The sequence below is a fragment of the Megalobrama amblycephala genome, linkage group LG20 (assembly GCF_018812025.1).
Source record: "Megalobrama amblycephala isolate DHTTF-2021 linkage group LG20, ASM1881202v1, whole genome shotgun sequence".
NCBI lineage: Eukaryota > Metazoa > Chordata > Actinopteri > Cypriniformes > Xenocyprididae > Megalobrama > Megalobrama amblycephala.
In genome coordinates, this window is record NC_063063.1 from 34,299,651 (window position 1) to 34,326,150 (window position 26,500).

The following is a 26,500-nucleotide window of genomic DNA, read 5'->3' on the forward strand; positions in this document are numbered from 1 at the left end:
TCCGACAGGCAGAAGCTGCCGACCTGCAGAAGAAGAAACAGCGTCAGTCACACGTCCACCGGCTCCGCTGGAGCAGCAGCGCTGCAGTCACCGTGTCGCAGGCGAGGCGCGGCAGGTATCGCTCCTTCTGCTCCTCCGTCCCCAGGTTCATCAGCAGCGTGTTTATGAGGGTGTTCTGAATGTCGCACAGCACCGACACGGACGGATCCACCTTCGCCAGCTCCTCGATCACCAGAATGGAAGAGAAGAACGTGGAGCCCGTGCCTCCGTACTCTGCTCCGATCTCCATCCCCATTAACTGCAAACACAGAAGGCGTGTTCACACAGTCTGGACTCACCGTCTCATGAACGCACAGAAGATTCAGTGATGGAGACTCACACCCTGCTGGAACAGAGCGCTGATCACGTCTGCATCCATGGCCGAGTCTTCATCCATCTTGGAAACAAACGGAGCGATGTGTTCCTGAGCAAACTTCCTCACTGGGAAAGAGAAGAAGTCATGTCACATGTCAAGTGTTTTTGTCACGTCACGTGTGTGTGTGTGTGTGTGTGTGTGTGTGTGTGTGTGTGTGTGTCTCACCTGTGTCTCTCATCATGCTCTCCTCCTCGGAGTAGCTCTGCAGCGGCGGGAACGCAGGTCTGCTCGTGTCCTGATTTGCTGCGGTTTCTGCGGCCGCGGCTCGTGAACACAAGAGTCTGACGGCGGCTCGTGAGCGGGTCACATGATCACACACCTGCAGCACAGCAGCAAACCAAACACAGGCTCTGATTCACTGGGTGAAACGCTGATAATTCAATCATAAATGTGTAAATAAATAAAAAACAAACAAATAATTAAAAACAAAACACTAAAAAAAGAAAATGCATGCCATGAACCATTTTTACTTATATCTGATGTATTTATTAGGGCAAAAAACTTTTTTTTCTGTAAATGTGCCAGTATTAGTCAGCTTTTGACCAGATGTTAAAAAAAAACATAAAACATAAAAAAAAAATTACAGACATAAATAAATATCTACAGACACATTTTATTGACAAAACGAAGGAAAAACAAAACAAGTAAATGTGTTGTTAAATTATTGAAATATTATCTTAAAATCTCAGGGGGACTTTAAGTAAATATTTTTGTGAATCTCTGATTTATTTGATACAATGTCAAAACAAACGAAACTAAACGACAGATCAGACAATAAACACTCGAAACTCGTCAGAAGAAACTGTGACATTCACATGGAAACACATTATTGATCTGAATGAGATCTGTCTCAGACGGTCAGTTATGAAACTGTTTGTTTTGACCCTCATCTGGATATTACGCTTCATTATAATCAAGTTTGTTATCGCTCCCTTCACAAATCTGTTCAGTTCATATAAATAACATGCTAGATATCTGAGTGTCAGGCGTGTTGTATGACGCAGTTTTAATATCGTGTAGTTTGTAGTTTGTTCTGACCTGTCGCAGCATTCTGAAAGCGGGCGCCATTGCGGCTCTGCGTCACAGTCAAAAGTGTCCGGAGGAAACAAGCAGCTGCACTGACGGAACCCTAACCATAACCCGCACAAAATACTTTTATTTTACAACTACAACACACTCACAAATAATGCCTTTTTACTAGTTATAATCTATAACAACATCCGTCAATTAGTACAGTATCCATAGCGCTCCTTTCGTCTGAAATTTATTTCTCACAAATTGGAACCAAATGGAGGCTCATTAAACTCTTTGGAAGCATAAGATGTTGCAGATAATCGGAGAAATTTATTAATTATTAATGCATTATGGTATACAGAAAACAAAATATCTGAACATTGTATTTGCAATGTTACATATTAGTGGAAAATCTGAATAATCATTGAATTTATTGACTCGCAGACCAAGAACATTAATCACTGCAGTAACTGATAATAATACAGATTCACTGAATCTGAGTTTTATTGACTGATTCATACAGGAATATTAACAATAATCACAGTGTGCACACATGATGAACAAAACAAACAACAGCACTAAATGAATCTCCAAATGAAAATCAACATTTACAAAAACTATCTTCTGAAATAAAATCTTTTTCACAGTCCTTCAGAAAGAGTAAGCATTGGTCACATGATCAGGGGTTTCAGTGATGTTGACTCGGGTCTGGACACAGTCTCTCGTGCGGCGCTCGAACCCTGCCATCACGTCCATCAGCAGCTCCTCCTCTGGGAAAACAGACACTTGGTGAAGAACGTCCTTCTTCAGATCCTGCAGGAAACGAGTCTTCAGCTCATTCAGCTCTTTAGCAAGAGCCTTCAGCACGTCTGGAGACGCCTGCGCTTCTGTGAGACACACAGCAGTCCTCATCACACACATCTGACTGAAGAACAGAACAAACTAATACACTACTATTATTTCACCAGCCGTACGAAAGCAGAATCCTGCAGAACGGCACATCATAGTTATTGAACTGAACTGAATCAAGACTGAACTGAATCAGCACTGAACTGAACTGAATCCAGACTGAACTGAATCCACACTGAACTGAATCAAGACTGAACTGAATCCACACTGAATTGAATCAAGACTGAATTGAATCCACACTGAACTGAATCAGCACTGAACTGAACTGAATCCAGACTGAACTGAATCCACACTGAACTGAATCAAGACTGAACTGAATCAGCACTGAACTGAACTGAATCCAGGCTGAACTGAATCCACACTGAACTGAATCAGCACTGAACTGAACTGAATCCACACTGAACTGAATCCACACTGAACTGAATCAAGACTGAACTGAATCCACACTGAATTGAATCAAGACTGAATTGAATCCACACTGAACTGAATCAAGACTGAACTGAATCCACACTGAATTGAATCAAGACTGAACTGAATCCACACTGAACTGAATCAAGACTGAACTGAATCAAGACTGAACTGAATCAAGACTGAACTGAATCAAGACTGAATTGAATCAAGACTGAATTGAATCCACACTGAACTGAATCAAGACTGAACTGAATCCACACTGAACTGAATCAAGACTGAACTGAATTCACACTGAACTGAATCCACACTGAACTGAATCAGCACTGAACTGAACTGAATCCAGACTGAACTGAATCCACACTGAACTGAATCAAGACTGAACTGAATCCACACTGAATTGAATCAAGACTGAATTGAATCCACACTGAACTGAATCAAGACTGAACTGAATCCACACTGAATTGAATCAAGACTGAACTGAATCCACACTGAACTGAATCAAGACTGAACTGAATCCACACTGAATTGAATCAAGACTGAACTGAATCCACACTAAACTGAATCAAGACTGAACTGAATCAAGACTGAACTGAATCCACACTGAACTGAACTGAATCCACACTGAACTGAATCAAGACTGAACTGAATCAAGACTGAACTGAATCAGCACTGAACTGAACTGAATCCAGGCTGAACTGAATCCACACTGAACTGAATCAGCACTGAACTGAACTGAATCCACACTGAACTGAATCAAGACTGAACTGAATCCACACTGAATTGAATCAAGACTGAACTGAATCCACACTAAACTGAATCAAGACTGAACTGAATCAAGACTGAACTGAATCCACACTGAACTGAACTGAATCCACACTGAACTGAATCAAGACTGAACTGAATCAAGACTGAACTGAATCAGCACTGAACTGAACTGAATCCAGGCTGAACTGAATCCACACTGAACTGAATCAGCACTGAACTGAACTGAATCCACACTGAACTGAATCAAGACTGAACTGAATCCACACTGAATTGAATCAAGACTGAATTGAATCCACACTGAACTGAATCAAGACTGAACTGAATCCACACTGAATTGAATCAAGACTGAACTGAATCCACACTGAACTGAATCAAGACTGAACTGAATCAAGACTGAACTGAATCAAGACTGAATTGAATCCACACTGAACTGAATCAAGACTGAACTGAATCCACACTGAACTGAATCAAGACTGAACTGAATCCACACTGAACTGAATCAAGACTGAACTGAATTCACACTGAACTGAATCAAGACTGAACTGAATCAAGACTGAACTGAATCCACACTGAATTGAATCAAGACTGAATTGAATCCACACTGAACTGAATCCAGACTGAACTGAATCCACACTGAACTGAACTGAATCCAGACTGAACTGAATCCACACTGAACTGAATCAAGACTGAACTGAATCAAGACTGAACTGAATCCACACTGAATTGAATCAAGACTGAATTGAATCCACACTGAACTGAATCAAGACTGAACTGAATCCACACTGAATTGAATCAAAACTGAACTGAATCCACACTGAACTGAATCAAGACTGAACTGAATCAAGACTGAACTGAATCAAGACTGAACTGAATCAAGACTGAATTGAATCCACACTGAACTGAATCAGCACTGAACTGAACTGAATCCAGACTGAACTGAATCCACACTGAACTGAATCAAGACTGAACTGAATCCACACTGAATTGAATCAAGACTGAATTGAATCCACACTGAACTGAATCAAGACTGAACTGAATCCACACTGAATTGAATCAAGACTGAACTGAATCCACACTGAACTGAATCAAGACTGAACTGAATCCAGACTGAACTGAATCCACACTGAACTGAATCAAGACTGAACTGAATCCACACTGAATTGAATCAAGACTGAATTGAATCCACACTGAACTGAATCAAGACTGAACTGAATCCACACTGAATTGAATCAAGACTGAACTGAATCCACACTGAACTGAATCAAGACTGAACTGAATCCACACTGAACTGAATCCACACTGAACTGAATCAAGACTGAACTGAATCCACACTGAACTGAATCCACACTGAACTGAATCCACACTGAACTGAATCCACACTGAATTGAATCAAGACTGAATTGAATCCACACTGAACTGAATCAAGACTGAACTGAATCCACACTGAACTGAATCAAGACTGAACTGAATCAAGACTGAACTGAATCCACACTGAACTGAATCAAGACTGAACTGAATCCACACTGAACTGAATCCACACTGAATTGAATCCACACTGAACTGAATCCACACTGAACACTGACTCTAATGTCTCCTGTTAAGCTGCTTTACAGCAGAATCTGAATCAGTGTGCATCACTGATAGAAACAGTCTGTACTGTATAAAGTGTGACGCACCGCGAGCCGAAGCCACGGCCTGAGAAACCAGACGTCTGCAGGTCTGATCGGCCTGATGAAGAACGCTGGACGCACAGATCTGACGGTCTGCCTCCTGAAACACAGATGAAGATGAAGGTTTACAATCATCATTATCCCTCACTTTGATGGACTTTGAGTTTAATTGATCATGAATGATCTGAACGATCATGTGACCGCAGCCGTGTCTGAATCGGCTCATTACACTCATGTGACCTTCACTTTGAATGAACGAAGCTTGAGTGCTTCAGACCTTCTGCTGCGACTCGTCCTGGACGGGCCTCAATGGGTTCTCCAGCGCCGACGCCAACAAGTCCATCAGCTTCTGCCTTAGAGAGAGAGAAACAGGAATGAATTAAGCAGAAGAATCATCATCTGAGAGGCAATAAAACACAGATATCACTGTGTCTGTATATCACTGTACAAATATCACGGCCTGTGGATTTAAAGTCACCATGAATTCGGAATGGACACCTTGATTTTTACGTAACATTTCAGTGTTTATTCTAAATGATTCATCACAATCGGTCATTATCTTCTCCTCCCTCTTGCAGCATCTCTTCTCTTCTCTGATGTCAAGGGCGGGGCAACCTGTCACTCACATGAGATCCACCAATAGCAAACCAAAACCATCCAATCAATTCCCCACAGACAAAATCAAGCCCCGCCCTACATTTGTTCTTGTTTGAGAAGCGTTTCACTCGTATATACGGCACAATAGAGGAGAAAAGACCAGCGCAACTTCCGTCTCATGCTGACTTTAAACACACTCTGTGACTCTGGAGTTTGACCTACAGGTCTGCGATGCGGTCAGTGCCGTCCAGCGTCAGGCTCTGCTGCTCCCAGCGGTTTCTGCTGGGGTTTGGAGGCTCCATTCGCTCACAGACGTGGAGCAGCACTTCATCAGGAATGCTCTGCGATCTCTGCTGGTTCCTCTGGAGACACACGTGCAGCGGACAGCGCAGGAACACCTGACAGAAACCCACACCGTCTGTCCAACAAACACCAGCAGAACACGTCACTTACACTCTTCAGCTCCGGTCTCAGAAACACAAGAACTGCACGTACACTTTCTGGCCAGCTGGTGGATCTGGTATCTCATGCTCTGGTAGTAGAAGTTGTCGTCCAGCAGCAGGACGAGCGGCTGCGAGTGTGTGTGTGTGTGAGAGACGCTCTGCTGCTGCAGCATCTGCTCGAAGCGCCTCCAGACGTCATCATCACTGTCTGAGAGTGTGTGAGTCTGATCCGAGAGTGTGTGAGTCTGATCCGAGAGTGTGTGAGTCTGATCTGAGAGTGTGTGAGTCTGATCCGAGAGTGTGTGAGTCTGATCCGAGAGTGTGTGAGTCTGATCTGAGAGTGTGTGAGTCTGATCTGAGAGTGTGTGAGTCTGATCTGAGAGTGTGTGAGTCTGATCCGAGAGTGTGTGAGTCTGATCCGAGAGTGTGTGAGTCTGATCCGAGACTGTGTGAGTCTGATCCGAGACTGTGTGAGTCTGATCCGAGAGTGTGTGAGTCTGACGCAGGAATCTCTCCAGACACATCAGAACCGTCTTCCTGTGCTGCTTCCATTCAGTCTGGAAAACAAAACAACACACACACACACACACACACGAGTCAGAGCAAAAGAGGTTCAGACAGAACAGAAAAAAACAATGTTAAATGTTGATCAACATTTCTCAACACTTCTTGTCAAATGAGACATGAGCGAATTGTAAATGTCAAATCAAATGAAAACAGTTCAGCTCCTAAAACCGTGTCTAGTTTGTTTGCGTTCCTTTGATTGCAGTTTCTGAACACAAGAACACGACCTGTGAGAACAAACCCTAATAACGTGATTCAGGGAGTGTTTTATGACTGATGCAGTCAAAGATTCACCTCATGCTATTGACATGAACAACAGAGCAAGAGTTCATAAACACTGACACTCGTGCAAACAGAGACGGATGGTGATCACTGGCTGTCAAATTCAGTAACGTTCACACACACACACACACACACACACATATATATATATACACACTCACACTCACTCTCACTCTCACACACACACACACACACACATATATATATATATATATATATATATATATATATATATATATATATACTCACACTCACACACACACACTCACACTCACACACATATATATATATATATATATATACTCACACTCACACTCACACACACACACTCACACTCACACACATATATATATATATATATATATATATACTCACACTCACACTCACACACACACACTCACACTCACACTCACACACATATATATATATATATATATATATATATACTCACACTCACACTCACACACACACACACACCATAATAACGTGTTTTATCATAACATGACAGATTAACCTCTTGCCAGTCGCGCGCAGGGATCAGTTCGTCATAGGTCACGAGCAGCGTCCTCCAGCCGAGTGCGTGCGCGTGACCCCGCAGCTCCCGCGCCAGACGGGATTTCCCCGCAGCCGGTAAACCGCACAGAACGCAAAGACACGCAGGTGCGGGAGACATCGGAGAATAACAGACAGACACTGAGCAGGCGCAGAGAGTTTAGCTGATCACGTGGTTCTGGTCAGAACAACCCATACGCACATGTGCGCGCAGACCCCGCCCACTCGCAGAACATCGGCCGCTCATTGGTCACTGGCGCTAAACGTCAAGGAAGTCAGATTCGTGCACTTCAATATCTGCATCGAATCCGTCCACGAACTTTAAACTGCAGTAAAATCGGACTGTTGTTGTGAATTAAAAAGTCATCAGTGAATTATATCGTTGTTTATTGATCTTTATTACTCAGATTAAGCGTGTTAATGTGACAGATGTCAGACTGTGAGAAGCGCCGAAAGCTGCAGGAGTCTGAATCTCTCCATCCCGAGAGGTGAAAGTTCACAAACCTTCAGAACAAACGGAACGAATCTGAGGCGATTAACAGCTGAACTTATCATTTATAATATGACTTTGTTAAACAGGTCTGAAGATGCAGAAAACCGAAGTAAAGTCCTTCATCCTGAAGGTTCATCGAAACCCCAAAGGAAGAGACCGATGCCGGGCAAGAGCAGTCAGAACTCTCTGGATCTCTGGCTGCAGAAGAAGTCCAGTGTGACCCGGGCGAGTCCCGCCAGAACTGACCTCTCCATCTCATCTGAGGAAAGGCCGTCGACCACAGAGCGAGAGACCGAACCCAGACGAACCGGTTCTGTTCTGGTGTCGGGAGATCCGGACACGAACACTTTGGAGAGTAGAAAAAGTTTCAGGAAAGTTTAGTTTTTATATTTTGATATTTCTGTATCCGCGGGAACTATTGAATGATTCTGACCCAAACATAAACATCCATGACATTTCATCACGTGTTCAGCTTCTGCCTGTAATAATGATCTGCTCTGAAACGGAAAGTGAAAGTGAAGTGAGTGAATGTGAGTTCGGACAGTTCGAGTGAATGGACGGGATTCAGTCATCCGGGTCGAACCTCCTTCATGTGTCTGTCGCAGTTTTCCTCGTCTTGTGTCCGTTTGGACTCCTGAGAGCCGCTGCGGTCAGTAATGATCTGTAATGTTGGGTTCAGTTTGATGTTGTCTTCATGAACTCGTTGGTTTAGTTCTGAACTAGTCCAGAATGACGTGCTGATGTTGTTGTAGAACCTGACAGAACTCTATAGGATGATGAAGGTGTGGAGGATCAGATACAGCCTGAGGAACTGCTCGATTCTCAGATGTTTCCGCAGATTCGCGTGAGTTTGACAGTAAAGCTGCTGAAACACGTGACAGCTGAAGAGCCAATCAGAAACAATCTCTGTGTGTCAGCCATCAAAGTGATGGAGGCTAAAACAGCTCAATCTAGCCTAAGGTGTTCTGCAGGTCTTATCTGGTTAATTCCCATTCAGAACCAGATTTGATCAGGTGTCCTTTAGAACCTTCACTATTGGACTGAATCAGTGTTTCTGATGAAGATCATCAAGATCCTCCTTTCTATTAAACATCTGATTGGGCTTTTAAAGTTTTTATTTAGTAAGCTCTCTTAAGGACTTGTTTAGTAAAATATTCCAGAAAAAAAGAATCTTTATCATGAAAATGTACAAGGTTTTTTTTGGCTCTTGCCTTGTAAACGCTTCTCCTCTACTCTGGTGAAGCTCCGCTGGTAACTTACAGCACCTCTGCAGTCACGTGTGATTTGCTCTTCATCCATGAACTCATTACAGGGCTGCAGCAGTGGCTGATGGGAAGGCGCTCAGCAGTGATGTGACAGGGCTGGGTGTTCCTGTCGCTGATCTGAGGAGGGCGCCGGTGTGCAGCGGCCCGTTACCTGCCCTCAGACCCACCGATGGGCACACGGTCATGATCAGGGTGAGTTTACGAGAAGTGAAGCGCTCCTATTATGGGTTTTTGAAAATGACCTCTCGTGTGGTGTGAAACAGCTCTTAGTGAAGGAAAACATCCTGCAAAGTTTTAAATCTGAAAGTGCACCGTATATAAAGTTTTTGCCTCTCAAAACTTAGTGGACTCTGAGTCAATTAAACGAGTCGTTTATATAACGAATCCCATGACGTTTCGTTGTGATGTCACAATGAGACATTAGCATATTGCCCGCCCTCTTATTGCGCGCACAAACGTCAGGGAAAATTCATTTTTCTACAGTACCACAGCAGTGCAATCTTTTGTGTTCCCGTCATTCACTGACGACTGCTTCTCAAACCTCGGGAGTTTAACGCAGGATTCACAGAACGCTTAAAATATGGATCAATGGTTTGGTGAACAGCTGTTCACCGCTGGCAAAAATATATTGTGTTTATTACTCAGGATTCAGGAACTGATGCACTGCATTTTGCAAATGAAAAGATATGCAACATTTCAGCAAATGAAACAAAGTAAAAACAACTAAAGAAAAAGTAGAAATGATCTGCCTGTGAATGTAAGTAAGCTGAGGAATGTGGAACAGGAAGCAGTTGTGCGCTTATGATATTAGCTGCAAAATAAATTATATCTAAATATTATTATTATTATTACTACTACAATTTCTTCATTCATTAGTGTTTCTTTCAGGTTTAAAGGTCTGTATTTGTTTTACAGACTGACCTATTGGATCCTGGGAAGGTTCCAGTGCCGTATCCCTCTCCTGAGAGACGGAGCGACTGCTGGGACGATTGGCACGTGAAAATGCCCTGCTCCGAACAAAACCTGTTCCCCGCGGACCGTACGGTCAGAGAAACACACACAGCGGTTGAAGAGGGACGTGTTACTGTAATCGGCTTCATTACTTGAATCGTGATGTTGTTTGTTTGAATATTCCCAGACTCTCCAGAGCCGATGGGATTTGATTCATCAAGCCCTGAGCGTCCCGTTGAAGTCTTCTCATGATGTGAAGGTGATTTCGCTGCTCTCTTCTCTGAAATTACATTCTGTGTCAGTGTGTGTGAACATCATTAGCTGTAACTGAGACACATGGACCTGCAGAAACGAACTAAATATGACACGACGTCCTTCATTCGGAAGAATGATTCATACACTTATATTTAAATTTTAAAGACAGTTTTAATTTTAAAGACCCAAACAAAAAAAATCAGTATGCACTGTAATTCACATTATAGTGACTTGTTCTCATTAAGATAAAGAGCGAAATAAACTGAAGTAAATGTGTTGTATTTTTCTGGTTTTGTCCAGCTGAGGGCAGCAGAACTCAGCGAATGATGAACACAAACTCACTGCAAATAAAAGTGATGCTGCTTTTGACCTTTATTTCAACAATTTAACTTTTTTTAATGTGTTTCACTCTAGGATGCTATATTGAAATATAATGCAGGTCAAGCGAAGGCGTGGAACTTCTCAGCTCTGCATTCATACTGTAAGGTAAGAGACACGAGTGTGTTAAACACACACACACACACACACACACACTCTCACACACACACACACACACACACACACACACACACACACACACACACACACACACACACACTCTCTCTCACACACATACACACAAGGAAAGTCAAATCTAGTCTAAACCATAAGATCCTCACCTGCCGGCAGGTTGAAGTCCTTCAGGAATGACGTAGAAGACTACCTTGTGGTTGTTCTTTGTCGAGGCTCAGTTTGTAGTAAAGACTCACGGAAGGCAAACGCAACAATAAAATTGATTACAATAAAAAGCAGTTAATGCAAAATAAAACAAAATAAAACTTGAATCAGCTTAAGCTAAAAAGCTCTATATCCTAGCTTTACCCAGCAATATTGGAGATGCTGTTAAGCGCCCCTCGTTAGAGTATCAGGTGTCCTTCTACGCTTAATGCAGGCAGCATCTGAGGAGGCCTTTTACTCCTCAGACTCTTATACTAATTTTTGGGACATTCCAACTTCATATTACTCGTCAGTTGATCAATGTCTATGATCCAATCTTCCTGCTGTTGGTGTATCAGTCTCTGTATCTCTTGCTTACTAAGCCAGATGTCCTTCCTTTGTCGCCTTCGCAGTTGTCTTCTTCTAGCACTCTTCCTCTCTCCGAAGTTTTCGCTGGCTCACCTCCGCTTTAGGTTGCAACATGCTCTCTTCATCCTTATTTGTTAACTTTTGTGGTTGGTTACAATCATCAAACTCAAAAACCAGCATGACTAAGTGTCAAAACTGTTGCTTAGTCATATTATCTTATAACAAACAAAGGAAGTGTTGCAGTTCCTTAATTTCATAATCACTCAAGCAATCAAGCATATATGGCCTTAACTTAAAAACACACACACAGACGCACGCACGCACGCACGCACGCACGCACGCACGCACGCACGCACACACACACACACACACACACACACACACACACACACACACACACACTCAAGTGTTCCCTGTTAACGAAGCACTACATCCTAATTAAGCTCATTTTGGGTTATTGGTGACGTTCGTTACACATGCGGCTCATCTTCAGTCATGTGACTCTCCCGCCTCTGAACCACTGGTGTCACTAAACATGAGCATCTCATTATTGATTTGATGTTATTTATGGTACAAGTTGTCATAAAACACTTTGTTTTCCTTTGAATTGTTACGACCCATCAATCAATACTTTTAATTAATTAACCCGGAGAGCCAATGCAGAAATATTGCAGAGAAATCAATAAGAACGAGGAACAGGAAGTTCAGATGTGGCTTGGTGATTGTCGCACATGCAGGTTTCTGCTTTATTAGAACTCTTTAATCTTACGAACCACTCGTGGACTTAATCTGTCGTTCCGTTATGGATGTAATGAAGGAATATAATAGACAATGTGCTTTAATCATTATCATAAGCATACATCAGATTGCCATGCGGCCTTTATTCTGACTCGGTTTGGCATGGAAATGTGATTTAGAAAAGAACTTGCATTAACTTCCTGTCAGTAATAGTCTGTGTTCATGTTTTCCAGCATTTTTAGTTTCCTTTTAAGCATGAAGAGTGAGAAGAATCACATCCAAACTCTCTGCCGTTATGAATCTTTATGAAGTGTTGCGATCTTACTGCCATTTCACAAATTCACTCCCTGGATTTTTACATCTAACTGGTTCATTGGCTGGAGATTCTAAAGCGCAGATATTACTGATAATAACTCGTTTAAATTAAGCCAATTACTTCTTAACATATTTTTAATGATTTTATTTTCCAAAGGTCCACTTTTTTTAATTGACAGTTGAACTGAAGCAGTAATTTGTCTTCAGGATCGTTTTCCACCCTCTCTCTGACCTTTAGAAATAAATGAAATGCTCAGGAATACTGGAGTCTGTTCCTCTTCCTCCTGATCACTCCGGAGTGTCATTCACATGTAAATGTGGGCGGTCATATGCTAATGAGCTCATGATGTCAGTGTTGTGATGATCGTTTCAGTAAATTAGAGGCAGTTCTCAGAGTACAATGAACTTTATCTCAAATCAAAATATTCTTCATCTTTTTCCTGACGCGTGGCCCTTCAAGAGAAGAAGATCTTCAGACGTCAAAGGAGCGCAGCATCCGCTGTCAGAGTCTGTGATAAATATCACGCTGCTTTATTTTTATGTTTGTTGTTGTGCAGAGAAGCTGATGGACAGTAAACGGGTTATTTCTCTTTTCACCGGTTAACCCTAACCTTTACCTGCCAAACTGAAGTCAACGTCAGCAGCAGTTTAACGATGTTCGTTTCTTTACTGAGATGTTTCATGAAAGCGAGTGTTAGATTGTGAAGCTGTACGTGATGTGTTTTGATTGACAGCTTCAGTTTGACGGACTGGAGGAGGCCGTGTGTGTTTGATTGACAGCGTCTGATTTTTTTGTTTTCTTGCCGTTACTCTCTGAATCAGACGCGCCTGACAGCATGTTAATTTCTGCAGCGTTATGATGTGATATTAACAGAATAAATGAACGAAGCGCTGAAGGAGCTGCCGTGCCGTCAGATGTTGTGTGTTTTCTGGTATTATGTTGATTTGTTCACTGTCCTGTCAGAAAGTCTCAGCTGGCTGCCGTCCTGCTCGCGTCCGTCTCTGGTTTTATGATCTGTTATTTATGGCCTTCCTCGGCTCTTTCTTTTCGGGGTTGTCGCTACAAATTTTTCCTGAGCTAAATGGCGGTCAGAGCTGGGCTTGTTTGAGGACGGCCGGTCCTCATCTGCATTTGTTCCAGGACGTGTTTTAATCAGATGAGAGACCTGATGAAATTGCCCCTTAGATTGATCGCTCTGACATGCCTGCCATCGTAAACAAGAGCGGAGTAGCTATCATCTGTGATAGACTGACGCTGTGTGTGTGTGTGTGTGTGTGTGTCAGTGCACATGTCGTAAATTGCTGATTGGGGCCTTCTGTGTGTGTAGAGAGATGGAGCCGGTGTGATTTTACGGGTGTTTGTTTTCCTGGTGCGTGATGGTTCGGTCGGACAGCTCTGAAGAGCGCCTGCATTTCTTCTGCTCGTTAGTGTCAAACTGTAAAAGCTCTGAAGGTCCGTCTTGACGAAATGAATTTCAGCTTGTCATGGTTTGTCTGTAAATTAGAATAAAAATGCAGATGGAGGATGTAGCTGCGTGTGTTTGCGTCTACAGAGCAGGAAAAATCTGCCTCTGATCCGAAATGAAATCATTTTCTGTCTCTTGATTGACCACCAGTTGGAGTTTTATCAGCGTTTTTCTTTGCTTATGTTTGGCTCTCTGGTGGTCGTGGAACATGAACTAGAACTGACAAAACACAAGACGGCAACAGGTCTGATCTCCCTCTTCACAGACGCACAAGCGCACAGTAACCGAGTGTTCAAGCTCTGCTAAGATGTCTGATTATTGATTGTAATTGTTTGTCTCACATGATCTTATACCTACACTAGACCATGAAATGAATCTTAATTCGGTCTTTTGCACTTGCTTTCATTTGTGTGGCAAGAGGCTTTCGTTGAGAGGAGAGATGTGCATGTAATCTGTGAGTGTTTTACAGTATAAGAGAGGCATCACGTTTTCTTCACTAGCTCAACAGAAAGTCTACCAGATGATCCCAGACCGTCCAACTCTCTCTCTCTGTGTTTCTAGGGTCTGCAGGAATCTGAAGCGGAGCAGATGTTTGGAGAGCTGCTTCCAGCCATGGCACAGCTGGCACTGAGAGCGCCGAGCCTCTTCACACAGGTACGAGAACCTCCGTGACTCAACACGTCACATCTGACACAGACCGGAAATTGTTGCACACGTGTAAACACAAAAATCTGCACAAGATCTGAATGTTTTCATATCTGTTCTGGTCCACTTTCAAATGTAGTTTTAAATCAGATGCATATCGAGCACTCATTGATTGACCTAGTCTCCGCCCACAATCCTCCACCAATGAGAACACTCCAGCGCTCAGCAAGTGTTCAACAAGTGATTAAACTAAAGGTTGGACTCGATAGTGTTCCTACTTAGCAAAGATCCAGTGATCCCAGGATTTATTTGACATTGTGTTTCCTGACATTTATATGTGCCTGATTTCAATGCTGGGGAAGTAAGCAAATTTCCCTGTGAATGCTTTATATAAATACAATATAGACATGTCTAAATCCGGGTGATCACTGGAGTCCAGTTGTTCCTATGAATTGCAGCGGTCCACTTGCTTCTCTTTTCTGTAGCTTTCGGCAGTCTGTAAAATGCATTCTTCAGATTTCTTGTCAAATCTATTTGTACTGTCAATCGCAAAGCTTTATCCCGTTTCGGAGGTGTTTTGTGTGTTTTCGCTGCGTTCACTCAGTCGGCCGACGGTGACGTCACAGGCATTCCCTCTATAGCTGAGCTGAATGCAGAGTATCTACATCTCTACACGCTCCAGTTTAACCAAGTCATACAGAGATACTGTATCTTCTTCAAGCTGATAATTAATAACTATGCATCACTTATTGCACTTGAGTATCAGAAGTAACAGTACTGCTCTATTAGGACTGGTGTTTATTTAATTTCCATTGTTATGCTCCATCCTCCTGTTCCTAAACACTGTATAATGTGAAAATATCCCTGATGCGGGAAATCAGATCAGGAGAGCAGTATAAAGCAATCGCTCGTCCAGTACAGGCTTCCATACTAACACTAGCTCACAGTACACAAACCTCAGCTTGATACAGTTTCTCTGTACCTGTACATTTGCATTGCTGTGCCCCTTTGTTTATAAAGTCACTTTGAGTTCCCACATGTGTCTTTTGCTCTGTCTGTCCGTAGCCGATCCCGTTGCTGAGGACGCAGCGCTGTCGCTCCATCACGCTGTCGCAGGAGCAGGTGTCGAGTCTGCTGGCGAACGCCTTCTTCTGCACATTCCCTCGACGCAGCTCTCGCAGGACGGACTCCAGCAGCTATCCTGACATCAACTTCAACAGGTAGTGGAAATTACTAATGACATCTCTACTGAATCCCCACTAGCCGAGCGACTGAGTGTGACACGGCTGCTTAATAAATAAACAAATAAATACATAGACATGAAATATTTGTTAGAGTGTGAAGTGATGCGAGAGACGTTTAACATGAACCGTTCATGCAGGTTTGTGTCCCTCCAAACGCTCCGCACAGGGACTGTGATTGTGGATATGAATATGAAACATTAGACACGGCCCTTCCATGTGATCTGCTCTGTGTGTTTTGTAGGTTGTTTGAAGGTCCGTCCCCAAAGAAACTGGAGAAACTCAAAACACTTCTGTGCTACTTTGAACGGATCACGTGGCGCAGTGAGTTTGACTTTGCGTGTCACACGCTCTCATTCATTCATGGATCGGTCGACTGATGCCGTTTGTGTTTTGTTCTCCGAGGGCCCACCGGTCTCATCACTTATACCAGACAGTGTCTGCAGCGTCTGCCCTCGTGGGCCAGGTGAGGTCCATCTTCACTCACTCAATAGTGTTTCTTTTCCCACAAGCCAGTAAACGCTCTCGATGTGGTTTTCAGCTCAGAGAAGCAGTTCAGCAAGCTTCACATCAGCTGTGACGGCACCATAGAGGAGCAGGGCTACGGCATGCTGCAGGTGACCAAAACACCGCCGGGTCAGAGGTCACACCAAAATAAGACATCATATTTGCAAGAAAACAAAGACATTTGTTGCATGATTTTCATTACAATTACACACTTTTAACCTCATTATTGTAATCCAGAAAATAAATATTCTCATTTTTAATGCAGTTTTTCTTTTTATATATAATTCTCTTTTTTTCTGAGCGGTGATTCTTATTTCTGAGATTCTGAGCTTCTCAAACTGACTGAGAAACCGGATTCATTTTTACATCCCCTTCACCCCCTTTAAAGGGTTAGTTCACCCAAAAATGAAAATGATGTCATTAATGACTCACCCTCATGTCGTTCCACACCCGTAAGACCTTCGCTAATCATCGGAACACAGTTTGAGATATTTTAGATTTAGTCCGAGAGCTTTCTGTCCCTCCATTGAAAGTGTTTGTACAGTCCTTTCCATTGAATTGATTCCATTCAAAAGTGCATTACCAACGCCGACAGATGAAAGGATTCAATGGAATCAATTCAATGGAAAGGATTCCGGAAGAGAAGACAATGCCGAATAAAGTCGTAGTTTTTGTTATTTTTGCACCAAAATGTTTTTTCGATGCTTCAACAAATTCTAACTAACCCACTGATGTCACATGGACTACTTTGATGATGTTTTTATTACCTTTCTGGACATGGACAGTATACCGTACAAACACTTTCAATGGAGGGACAGAAAGCTCTCGGACTAAATCTAAAATATCTCAAACTGTGTTCCGATGATTAGCGAAGGTCTTACGGTGTGGAACGACATGAGGGTGAGTCATTAATGACATCATTTTCATTTTTGGGTGAACTAACCCTTTAAGTTGTCATGGTGACAGTAATGCATCACTCTGTGTGTGTGAGACTGTTTTATATTGGTGTGTGTGTGTGTGTTTTCTGCAGGTGGACTTTGCCAACAGGTTCGTTGGGGGAGGAGTGACCGGTTCTGGTCTGGTTCAGGAGGAAATCCGTTTCCTGATCAACCCGGAGCTCATCGCCGCTCGCCTCTTCACTGAAGCGCTGGAGGACAACGAGTGTCTGATCATCACAGGTAGAACAAACACACAAGGACACGCTGAGACTCCTGTGGCGTTTGTGTTCAGACTGTAATCAGCACTCGAACCCTCAGACCTGCTGAGCGCAAGGACAGAACTCTCAATCACGCGTCTCTCTGATTGCTGTCTGTCACTGACTGCGCTCGCACGCACTGCTGAAGATGTGAAAATGACGTTCACGTTTATATGCGCTGCTTTCCTGGCAGAACCTCAGGTGCACTAAAGCGTTTCCTCGTAATCCCTTAAATGGTTTCAGATGTTCCAGAATGCTGCTTTCAGCAAAAATCCTTAATTTCTTAAGTGCATGTAAAGGTAGTCAGTGTCCTCTGATGTTTGTGTTAGTAATGATCAGGATTTTATTTATTTTTTCAATTTACATGTAGTTTGAAAGAGTTACTGTTGTTTGGTTCTGTAACCAGTTGGAATGGAACTGTGATGAATGATTCCAGGAAAATTGGCTGATATTCCAAAGAATTTCTGCATGAAATGATTTAAATCTATCAAATAATGCATTGACATTTTGACTTCATGCGAACACAATTTATTTTCTTAGAATGATCCATAACTATTATTATTTTCTTGTATTTAGCTTCTTTGTTTGTTGATATTTGATGGTTATTTGTTGAGTGAAAACACAGTGGATCACTGCACTGGACAGAAGAGGTTTTTCACAGGCGCATCATTGAAAGAGATCTCATTTTATTCCCACAATTCACCTGCAGTCCACAGATCACTGTGATAACAGCCGCAGGACATCAGTGTGTGTGTGTGTGTGTGTGTGTGTGTGTTTTTGTGACATATCAGGACATGGGTATTACAAGAAGAGGTGATTATGAGGACATTACTCCATGTCTCCACTTTTCAAAAGGCTTATAAATCACACAGAATGAGTTTTTGTGAGAAAGTAAAAGTGTGCACAGTTTCCTGTGATGGTTAGGGTTAGTGTAGGGGGAGAGAAAATACAGTTTGTACAGTATAAAAACCATTACGCCTATGGAATGACCCCACAATTCACAAAAACAAACGTGTGTGTGTGTGTGTGTGTGTGTGTGTGTGTTGCTCCTGCTGTGAAATCTGGGCTCCTCATCAACCCCCCTTCAACACACACACACACATTGAGAGAGAGAGAGAGACATACACACATGAACAGACTAAACCCAGAAACACACTTTAGGGAAGTACAGAAATGTTTAGCAGTGCGAGGCTCGTTTGTGTTCCTGTGTCTCTGTGACCTCAGATGATTCAGCCATCTACAAACACACCAACAGTTTAACTAATAACACTTAATAATCTTCCGTGATGGTACGATACGTTTGATTTCATTACATTACAAACGCAACGGGCCAGTTTCGGCCTCCATGTCGACTGCGACTAGCTAAAGGACTTGGCGTCCTCTTCCTCTGATCAGTATTCTTGGCTCGGCTGCCCGTCATCTCGTCTCCATGGAGTCACCTTCAGGCCCCGCCCCTCCGTCCCGCCACTTACAGCTCTTAACTTTATTACAGTCCGGCAGAATTAATTACGTCTCTAAGAGCCGACTGGAGTCGCTCAGCTAATGCACAGGGCCACGACATCTCCTTTATTAAAGCGTCCCGGCCCCTGCATCTCCTCCGTATCTCTCTCTCTCTCTCTCTCTCTCTCTGCAGCCGTGCCCTAAATCACATTCCCCGCTTGGCTCTTCGACATCGATGAGTAAAATGGATCTTCTTGTTGCTGTACAGAAATTTGCCAAAGTGGCTTTGGCTAATTGAATTGCCTTTGATTGCGGAGCGTCTGCCTGCTGTCAGGGTGGCATTAGTGAGATATGGAAATGAGAGTGACTCACTGATATGAATCTCCAGCCAGGAAACGCACAAATGGCAGGAACGTTTTACCTCTAGGTCACATATGGGTGTGTGAAGGAGACCGGTTCGGTCAGCCATGGCTCGTTGTTTGTAAAGCCAGCTTTGGGTCTCAATCTTCAGAATGTGATTTGAATGGTTTCAATCGCAGGGCCTTCACCGAACAAACGCAGTGTTTGAGACAAAGGCCTGACATTAAGCCTGAGATGATAATGTTCTCCAGGGGCCGATGCTGATTTTAGCCCGGCACAGATGAGATGCGTCCAATGACCTTTAAACTGTTTTCTCCGGCCTGTCAGAGACTCCAGCATCGTTTACTAAAGACAGAAATACAGACGCTACACCAAACAAAGACAGACTCCTCTTCTGAAGGTCACATGAGCAGGAATTCTTCCCAGCAGGAATGTGTTTATCTCATTTCCTTTCCACTAAAGACAATGAACTTATCTGCGGAGGAGCTCGCGGTTCGGCTCTTTACGGCGGATCGATGGCGGGACGGACCCGGTGCTGATGCCAGGATCCTCTGATTGCATTTGCAGAATCTCAGTGGCCTCGGCAGATGATGTTAGGTCTGATCGAATGATCGGAGGCGGGCCGCACCACCGTCACATGATCTGACTGAAACGAGCGTTTCTGTGTTGATCAGAGCGTCATTATAGTGTTCAGCGGCTCTGTCTGTTTTATGACGACTGTTTTCAGACAGGTTTTCCATCTGCCATCATCAGGGAGACACTGTGTGTTTCGCTCTTCAGCACATCCAACTAACAATGACTTACAAAACAACTCTAAAACTGTGTGAAAATTTGTAAATACATTTATTTCTACAGCGCTTTATACAATACAGATAGTTTCAAAGCAGCTTCACAGTAACAAACAGTAAAAGTCAAGTCACCTTTATTTATATAGCGCTTTTTACAATGCAGATTGTGTCAAAGCTGTTTTACATTGATAACTGGTACATTATTTTGGCTCTTAAAGAATAGTGTCAAAGTTCATCAATCCTGAAAGGAACTGTGTTCAAGTATAAAGCAGAGAATAGTGTCGTTATTCAGCTCGAGTATGAGTGTTACTATGTTGTATCAACAGGTACCGAGCAGTTCAGCAGATACTCTGGATACTCCGATACCTACAGATGGGATGGTAACCATGACGACCAGACGCCGAGGTGATGCCGACGCCCATCGGCCGCATGCTGTGAGCGTTTGCTGGGGTTTGTGTCTGTTCACAGAGATGCTGATGTGTCTGTGTCTGCAGGGACGAGTGGCAGCGCAGGGTCACGGAGATCGTCGCCATCGACGCCCTGCATTACAGAAACTTCCTGCAGCAGTTTCACCCCGAAAACATGACGAGAGAACTCAACAAGGTCACAAACATCACACAGTAGATCATTGATCAGATATTCCATATCATCCATGCGACAAAAGATCAAATCACTGCCGGAATAACTCTCGAATAGGGCTGAACTCACCAAATCATCCTGTAATCGTGTGATGGAGACTCTGGTTTAGTTCCTGCATTATTAATGTGAGCGGATGAACAGGAGGGCGTCTGTTTCTGCTCTTTGATGTTGCGCTTTGATCATCTGCACTTCGGTGATGCATCGCTCGCTTTACTGGAAACTTTAATTGCCGTTTAATTTCAAACCTAATTAATGATGAATTCATATTTGTATTGTTCTGTACAACAGACTAAATAAGCATTACTGATTGATTGTAGAGCTGTCAGGGTCGTCCATTAAGTCTAAATGGTGAATGAATCTGCTGCAGAGACGCTCAATATCACTGATACACGAGGGACGAATGATGATACACATACTTATAAATACAGTGAAGAGATTACTGCTCACTGTATAAATCAGCTCCTGTTCTGCTGTAGTCAGGTCAACAGGTCAAGGGTGAGGTTCAGTGATGGGTTAGTCAGTATGATCTCTCTGTCCCATCAGGCCTACTGCGGTTTCACTCGTCCGGGAGTCCAGATGGAGAATCTGTCCGCCGTGGCGACGGGTAACTGGGGCTGCGGAGCGTTCGGTGGAGACACGCGTCTGAAAGGTTGGTCGCGACCGGCAGAGCCTAAAATGAAAAGTTATACATTACCATCCAAAATGCCACAGGTTATTGGGAACAAACGAACTCTCTCATTTACTTAAAGAGCAGCATCTGTCTCCTCTACTGATCCTTGCAGTTTCTCATTTGAGTAGATCTTCACACAGTTTCCTCAAACTGATAATGGAAGGAGAAAGAGGGATGAAGAGTGTTTGTGCTAATAGTCGTCTTCTTAATATGTGTGTGTGTGTGTGTGTGTGTGTGTGTGTAGCTGTGCTGCAGATGATGGCGGCAGCAGAAGCGGAGCGTGATTTGATGTACTTCACGTTTGGGGACACCGAGCTGGTCACAGACGTCCACCGCATTCACACACTGATCACACGCAATCACGCCAGCGTAGGTGAGTCACGCCTGAGGTCACGTGTGCATCTGATGCAGTACATGACGTTAGTGCAGGATTTCCATCGGTCATTGTTTGTCCTCTGTCGTGCAGGATCAGTGTTCAGCATGTTGCTGCAATACTATGAGCGTGTGATCAAGGAAACTTCAAGAGCTAAACCTCAGAAAACACTTTACAGCTTCCTCTCTGAGCACCTCTGACCCCTGACACCAGCTGCTCTGATTCCTGCATTGTTTTCTGTACCTCAGACCTCACTGTATGAGCTTCAATAAATATGTTTTAATTGTTTGTCAGCTGTTTGTTGTCCTTCCTCGTGTGCGGGTCCAGAGCAGATGAAAGCAGCCGGACCCGCTGGGTTCGTATCGACTGTGCCGCTCGGTGGCAGAACCGCCACGTGAACCGAGTCTTTGTAGCGTACGGATTTCAAACGCGCATCTGCGCTCGGTGTGTGTCGGGGGTTTGTCTCTCTTCTGCTCCCTGAATGAGTTTGACCTTTGAAGCTCATACAGTCAGCATGAAACACGCATGAACCTCAACCAGTCTCACAGATGAATTAAATCGTTACCAACCTAAGAGTCTTTTTAAAATAGAAAATCGTCTGTCTGATAATACTCAAGATTTAATGTTGAGTTTGTTTGATTTACATCTCAGTCTTTCTACGGCGTATGACGCAGATCTTTTGCAGTAAATCACGCAGTGGAAGCTTTGACACTTGCTGAAGGATCCTGCCGTTTCTCCAGCTCTGGGAATTAGCGGCTCATTGAGTGTGTTCAGTGTTCAGAGAGATGAGATGAGAGTGATAAACTGTGTCCCGTGACCCTGTGTAAAAGTATTTAGTTTTACATCTGTGCTGCATTAGAAAGTCTGTATAAACGCATTCGATGCAGCCTTCATGCCATCTTTGTATCAGTCATGCTCCCAAAATTAGGTTCTGCAAAAGAATTAAACTTAAACACAATGAAATGAGTGGTGCAGATTTAACCACAGTCTTCTGTAATGTTTTGTTCTGCATGTGCTTTTTCATTAAACAAAATATCATAAATATTCCCAATATGAATGTTTGTAATGAATCAATGAATCAAAATCACACAGTAATTCCAGATTTACAAAATAAACTTGGGCCTCATCTTCAGAAAGACTCGCATACACACAGAGATTTAGAAATAGTCACAATCGGAGATGTATTGAAATCTGGCAATTATTATTAAACCCAGCGACAGACACTCTGTGAGATATCAAGATCTGTGAATGAGTCTGAGACTCTCAGAAGAGGATAAACTAGTTCAGTTCTCTTCACACTGTATTTCTGGATTGTGAAAAACATTATTCAAATAAAAGCAGCTTTAATGAAAATACGGTCCGGTTAATAACTGAAGTGCATGTGAACAGAAGAGCAGTGACAGAGAATGGATTTACAGAAGAGTAGTGACACCGCATGTATTTACAGAAGAGGAGTGACACTGTATTTACAGAAGAGGAGTGACAAAGAATGGATTTACAGAAGAGAAGTGACACTGTATTTACAGAAGAGGAGTGACACTGTATTTACAGAAGAGCAGTGACACCGCATGTATTTACAGAAGAGCAGTGACACCGCATGTATTTACAGAAGAGCAGTGACACCGCATGTATTTACAGAAGAGGAGTGACACTGTATTTACAGAAGAGGAGTGACAGAGAATGTATTTACAGAAGAGGAGTGACACCGCATGTATTTACAGAAGAGGAGTGACACTGTATTTACAGAAGAGGAGTGACAAAGAATGGATTTACAGAAGAGAAGTGACACTGTATTTACAGAAGAGGAGTGACACTGTATTTACAGAAGAGGAGTGACAAAGAATGGATTTACAGAAGAGAAGTGACACTGTATTTACAGAAGAGGAGTGACAGAGAATGTATTTACAGAAGAGGAGTGACACTGTATTTACAGAAGAGGAGTGACAAAGAATGGATTTACAGAAGAGAAGTGACACTGTATTTACAGAAGAGGAGTGACACTGTATTTACAGAAGAGAAGTGACACTGTATTTACAGAAGAGGAGTGACACTGTATTTACAGAAGAGGAGTGACACTGTATTTACAGAAGAGGAGTGACAGAGAATGTATTTACAGAAGAGGAGTGACACCGCATGTATTTACAGAAGAGGAGTGACACTGTATTTACAGAAGAGGAGTGACAAAGAATGGATTTACAGAAGAGAAGTGACACTGTATTTACAGAAGAGAAGTGACACTGTATTTACAGAAGAGGAGTGACACTGTATTTACAGAAGAGGAGTGACACCGCATGTATTTACAGAAGAGGAGTGACACTGTATTTACAGAAGAGCAGTGACAAAGAATGGATTTACAGAAGAGAAGTGACACTGTATTTACAGAAGAGGAGTGACAGAGAATGTATTTACAGAAGAGGAGTGACACTGTATTTACAGAAGAGGAGTGACAAAGAATGGATTTACAGAAGAGAAGTGACACTGTATTTACAGAAGAGGAGTGACACTGTATTTACAGAAGAGGAGTGACAGAGAATGTATTTACAGAAGAGGAGTGACACTGTATTTACAGAAGAGGAGTGACAAAGAATGGATTTACAGAAGAGAAGTGACACTGTATTTACAGAAGAGAAGTGACACCGCATGTATTTACAGAAGAGAAGTGACACCGCATGTATTTACAGAAGAGGAGTGACACCGCATGTATTTACAGAAGAGGAGTGACACCGCATGTATTTACAGAAGAGGAGTGACAGAGAATGGATTTACAGAAGAGGAGTGACACTGTATTTACAGAAGAGGAGTGACACCGCATGTATTTACAGAAGAGCAGTGACAGAGAATGGATTTACAGAAGAGGAGTGACACTGTATTTACAGAAGAGGAGTGACACCGCATGTATTTACAGAAGAGCAGTGACAGAGAATGGATTTACAGAAGAGAAGTGACACCGCATGTATTTACAGAAGAGGAGTGACACCGCATGTATTTACAGAAGAGGAGTGACACCGCATGTATTTACAGAAGGGGAGTGACACTGTATTTACAGAAGAGGAGTGACAGAGAATGGATTTACAGAAGAGGAGTGACACTGTATTTACAGAAGAGGAGTGACACCGCATGTATTTACAGAAGAGCAGTGACAGAGAATGGATTTACAGAAGAGAAGTGACACCGCATGTATTTACAGAAGAGAAGTGACACTGTATTTACAGAAGAGGAGTGACACTGCATGTATTTACAGAAGAGCAGTGACAGAGAATGGATTTACAGAAGAGGAGTGACACTGTATTTACAGAAGAGGAGTGACACTGTATTTACAGAAGAGGAGTGACAGAGAATGTATTTACAGAAGAGGAGTGACACTGTATTTACAGAAGAGGAGTGACACTGTATTTACAGAAGAGCAGTGACAGAGAATGTATTTACAGAAGAGGAGTGACACTGTATTTACAGAAGAGCAGTGACACTGTATTTACAGAAGAGGAGTGACACTATTTACAGAAGAGCAGTGACACTGTATTTACAGAAGAGGAGTGACACTGTATTTACAGAAGAGGAGTGACACAGAATGGATTTACAGAAGAGGAGTGACACTGTATTTACAGAAGAGAAGTGACACCGCATGTATTTACAGAAGAGGAGTGACACTGCATGGATTTACAGAAGAGAAGTGACACCGCATGTATTTACAGAAGAGAAGTGACACCGCATGTATTTACAGAAGAGGAGTGACACTGCATGGATTTACAGAAGAGAAGTGACACCGCATGTATTTACAGAAGAGGAGTGACACTGTATTTACAGAAGAGGAGTGACACTGTATTTACAGAAGAGGAGTGACACTGTATTTACAGAAGAGGAGTGACACTGCATGTATTTACAGAAGAGCAGTGACAGAGAATGGATTTACAGAAGAGGAGTGACACTGTATTTACAGAAGAGGAGTGACACCGCATGTATTTACAGAAGAGCAGTGACAGAGAATGGATTTACAGAAGAGAAGTGACACCGCATGTATTTACAGAAGAGGAGTGACACTGTATTTACAGAAGAGGAGTGACACTGTATTTACAGAAGAGCAGTGACACAGAATGGATTTACAGAAGAGGAGTGACACTGTATTTACAGAAGAGGAGTGACACCGCATGTATTTACAGAAGAGGAGTGACACTGTATTTACAGAAGAGCAGTGACACAGAATGGATTTACAGAAGAGGAGTGACACTGTATTTACAGAAGAGGAGTGACAGAGAATGGATTTACAGAAGAGGAGTGAGTGACACTGTATTTACAGAAGAGGAGTGACACTGTATTTACAGAAGAGCAGTGACACAGAATGGATTTACAGAAGAGGAGTGACACTGTATTTACAGAAGAGGAGTGACACCGCATGTATTTACAGAAGAGGAGTGACACTGTATTTACAGAAGAGGAGTGACACCGCATGTATTTACAGAAGAGGAGTGACACTG

At 42.9% G+C, this 26,500-nt stretch overlaps 3 protein-coding genes across 5 annotated transcripts in view; 1 reads left to right on the forward strand and 2 right to left on the reverse strand.

The window, feature by feature from the left end:
• acadsb (acyl-CoA dehydrogenase short/branched chain) overlaps positions 1–1,603 on the reverse strand; it is an 8,237-nt gene extending 6,634 nt beyond the window's left edge. The window contains exons 1-5 of the mRNA XM_048169773.1: positions 1,454–1,603; positions 581–734; positions 380–480; positions 92–298; positions 1–23 (exon numbers count right to left, since the gene is read on the reverse strand). The exon at positions 1–23 is cut by the window's left edge and continues 148 nt beyond it. Coding sequence (XP_048025730.1) covers positions 1–23; positions 92–298; positions 380–480; positions 581–734; positions 1,454–1,483 — 515 coding nt within the window. The 5' untranslated portion in view covers positions 1,484–1,603. The remainder of the gene's footprint in view (positions 24–91; positions 299–379; positions 481–580; positions 735–1,453) is intronic.
• Positions 1,604–1,900: 297 nt separating this feature from the next.
• LOC125254956 (L-seryl-tRNA(Sec) kinase-like) lies at positions 1,901–11,518 on the reverse strand. 3 transcript variants are annotated; one of them, XM_048169776.1, is made up of 6 exons: positions 11,246–11,518; positions 6,277–6,781; positions 6,004–6,199; positions 5,462–5,537; positions 5,191–5,284; positions 1,901–2,316 (listed from the first exon to the last, which is right to left on the reverse strand). In XM_048169776.1, exons 2-6 carry the CDS (start codon positions 6,746–6,748, stop codon positions 2,081–2,083), a joined length of 1,074 nt encoding a protein of 357 aa, XP_048025733.1. In that variant the 5' UTR covers positions 6,749–6,781; positions 11,246–11,518; the 3' UTR covers positions 1,901–2,080. The 3 variants fall into 3 exon arrangements, with proteins under 3 accessions (XP_048025733.1, XP_048025732.1, XP_048025731.1); XM_048169775.1 differs by lacking the exon at positions 11,246–11,518 and adding an exon at positions 8,362–8,462; XM_048169774.1 differs by lacking the exon at positions 11,246–11,518 and adding an exon at positions 7,585–7,743.
• LOC125254954 (poly(ADP-ribose) glycohydrolase-like) lies at positions 8,470–22,316 on the forward strand. The gene is made up of 17 exons (XM_048169772.1): positions 8,470–8,764; positions 8,868–8,959; positions 9,428–9,572; positions 10,296–10,424; positions 10,519–10,590; positions 11,001–11,072; positions 14,732–14,824; positions 15,881–16,035; positions 16,301–16,380; positions 16,462–16,522; positions 16,598–16,673; positions 17,594–17,741; positions 20,673–20,751; positions 20,841–20,949; positions 21,529–21,634; positions 21,900–22,028; positions 22,122–22,316. The coding sequence occupies exons 1-17, from the start codon at positions 8,669–8,671 to the stop codon at positions 22,226–22,228; spliced, it is 1,749 nt and encodes a 582-aa protein (XP_048025729.1). The 5' UTR covers positions 8,470–8,668; the 3' UTR covers positions 22,229–22,316.
• The last annotated feature ends 4,184 nt before the right edge of the window (positions 22,317–26,500 follow it).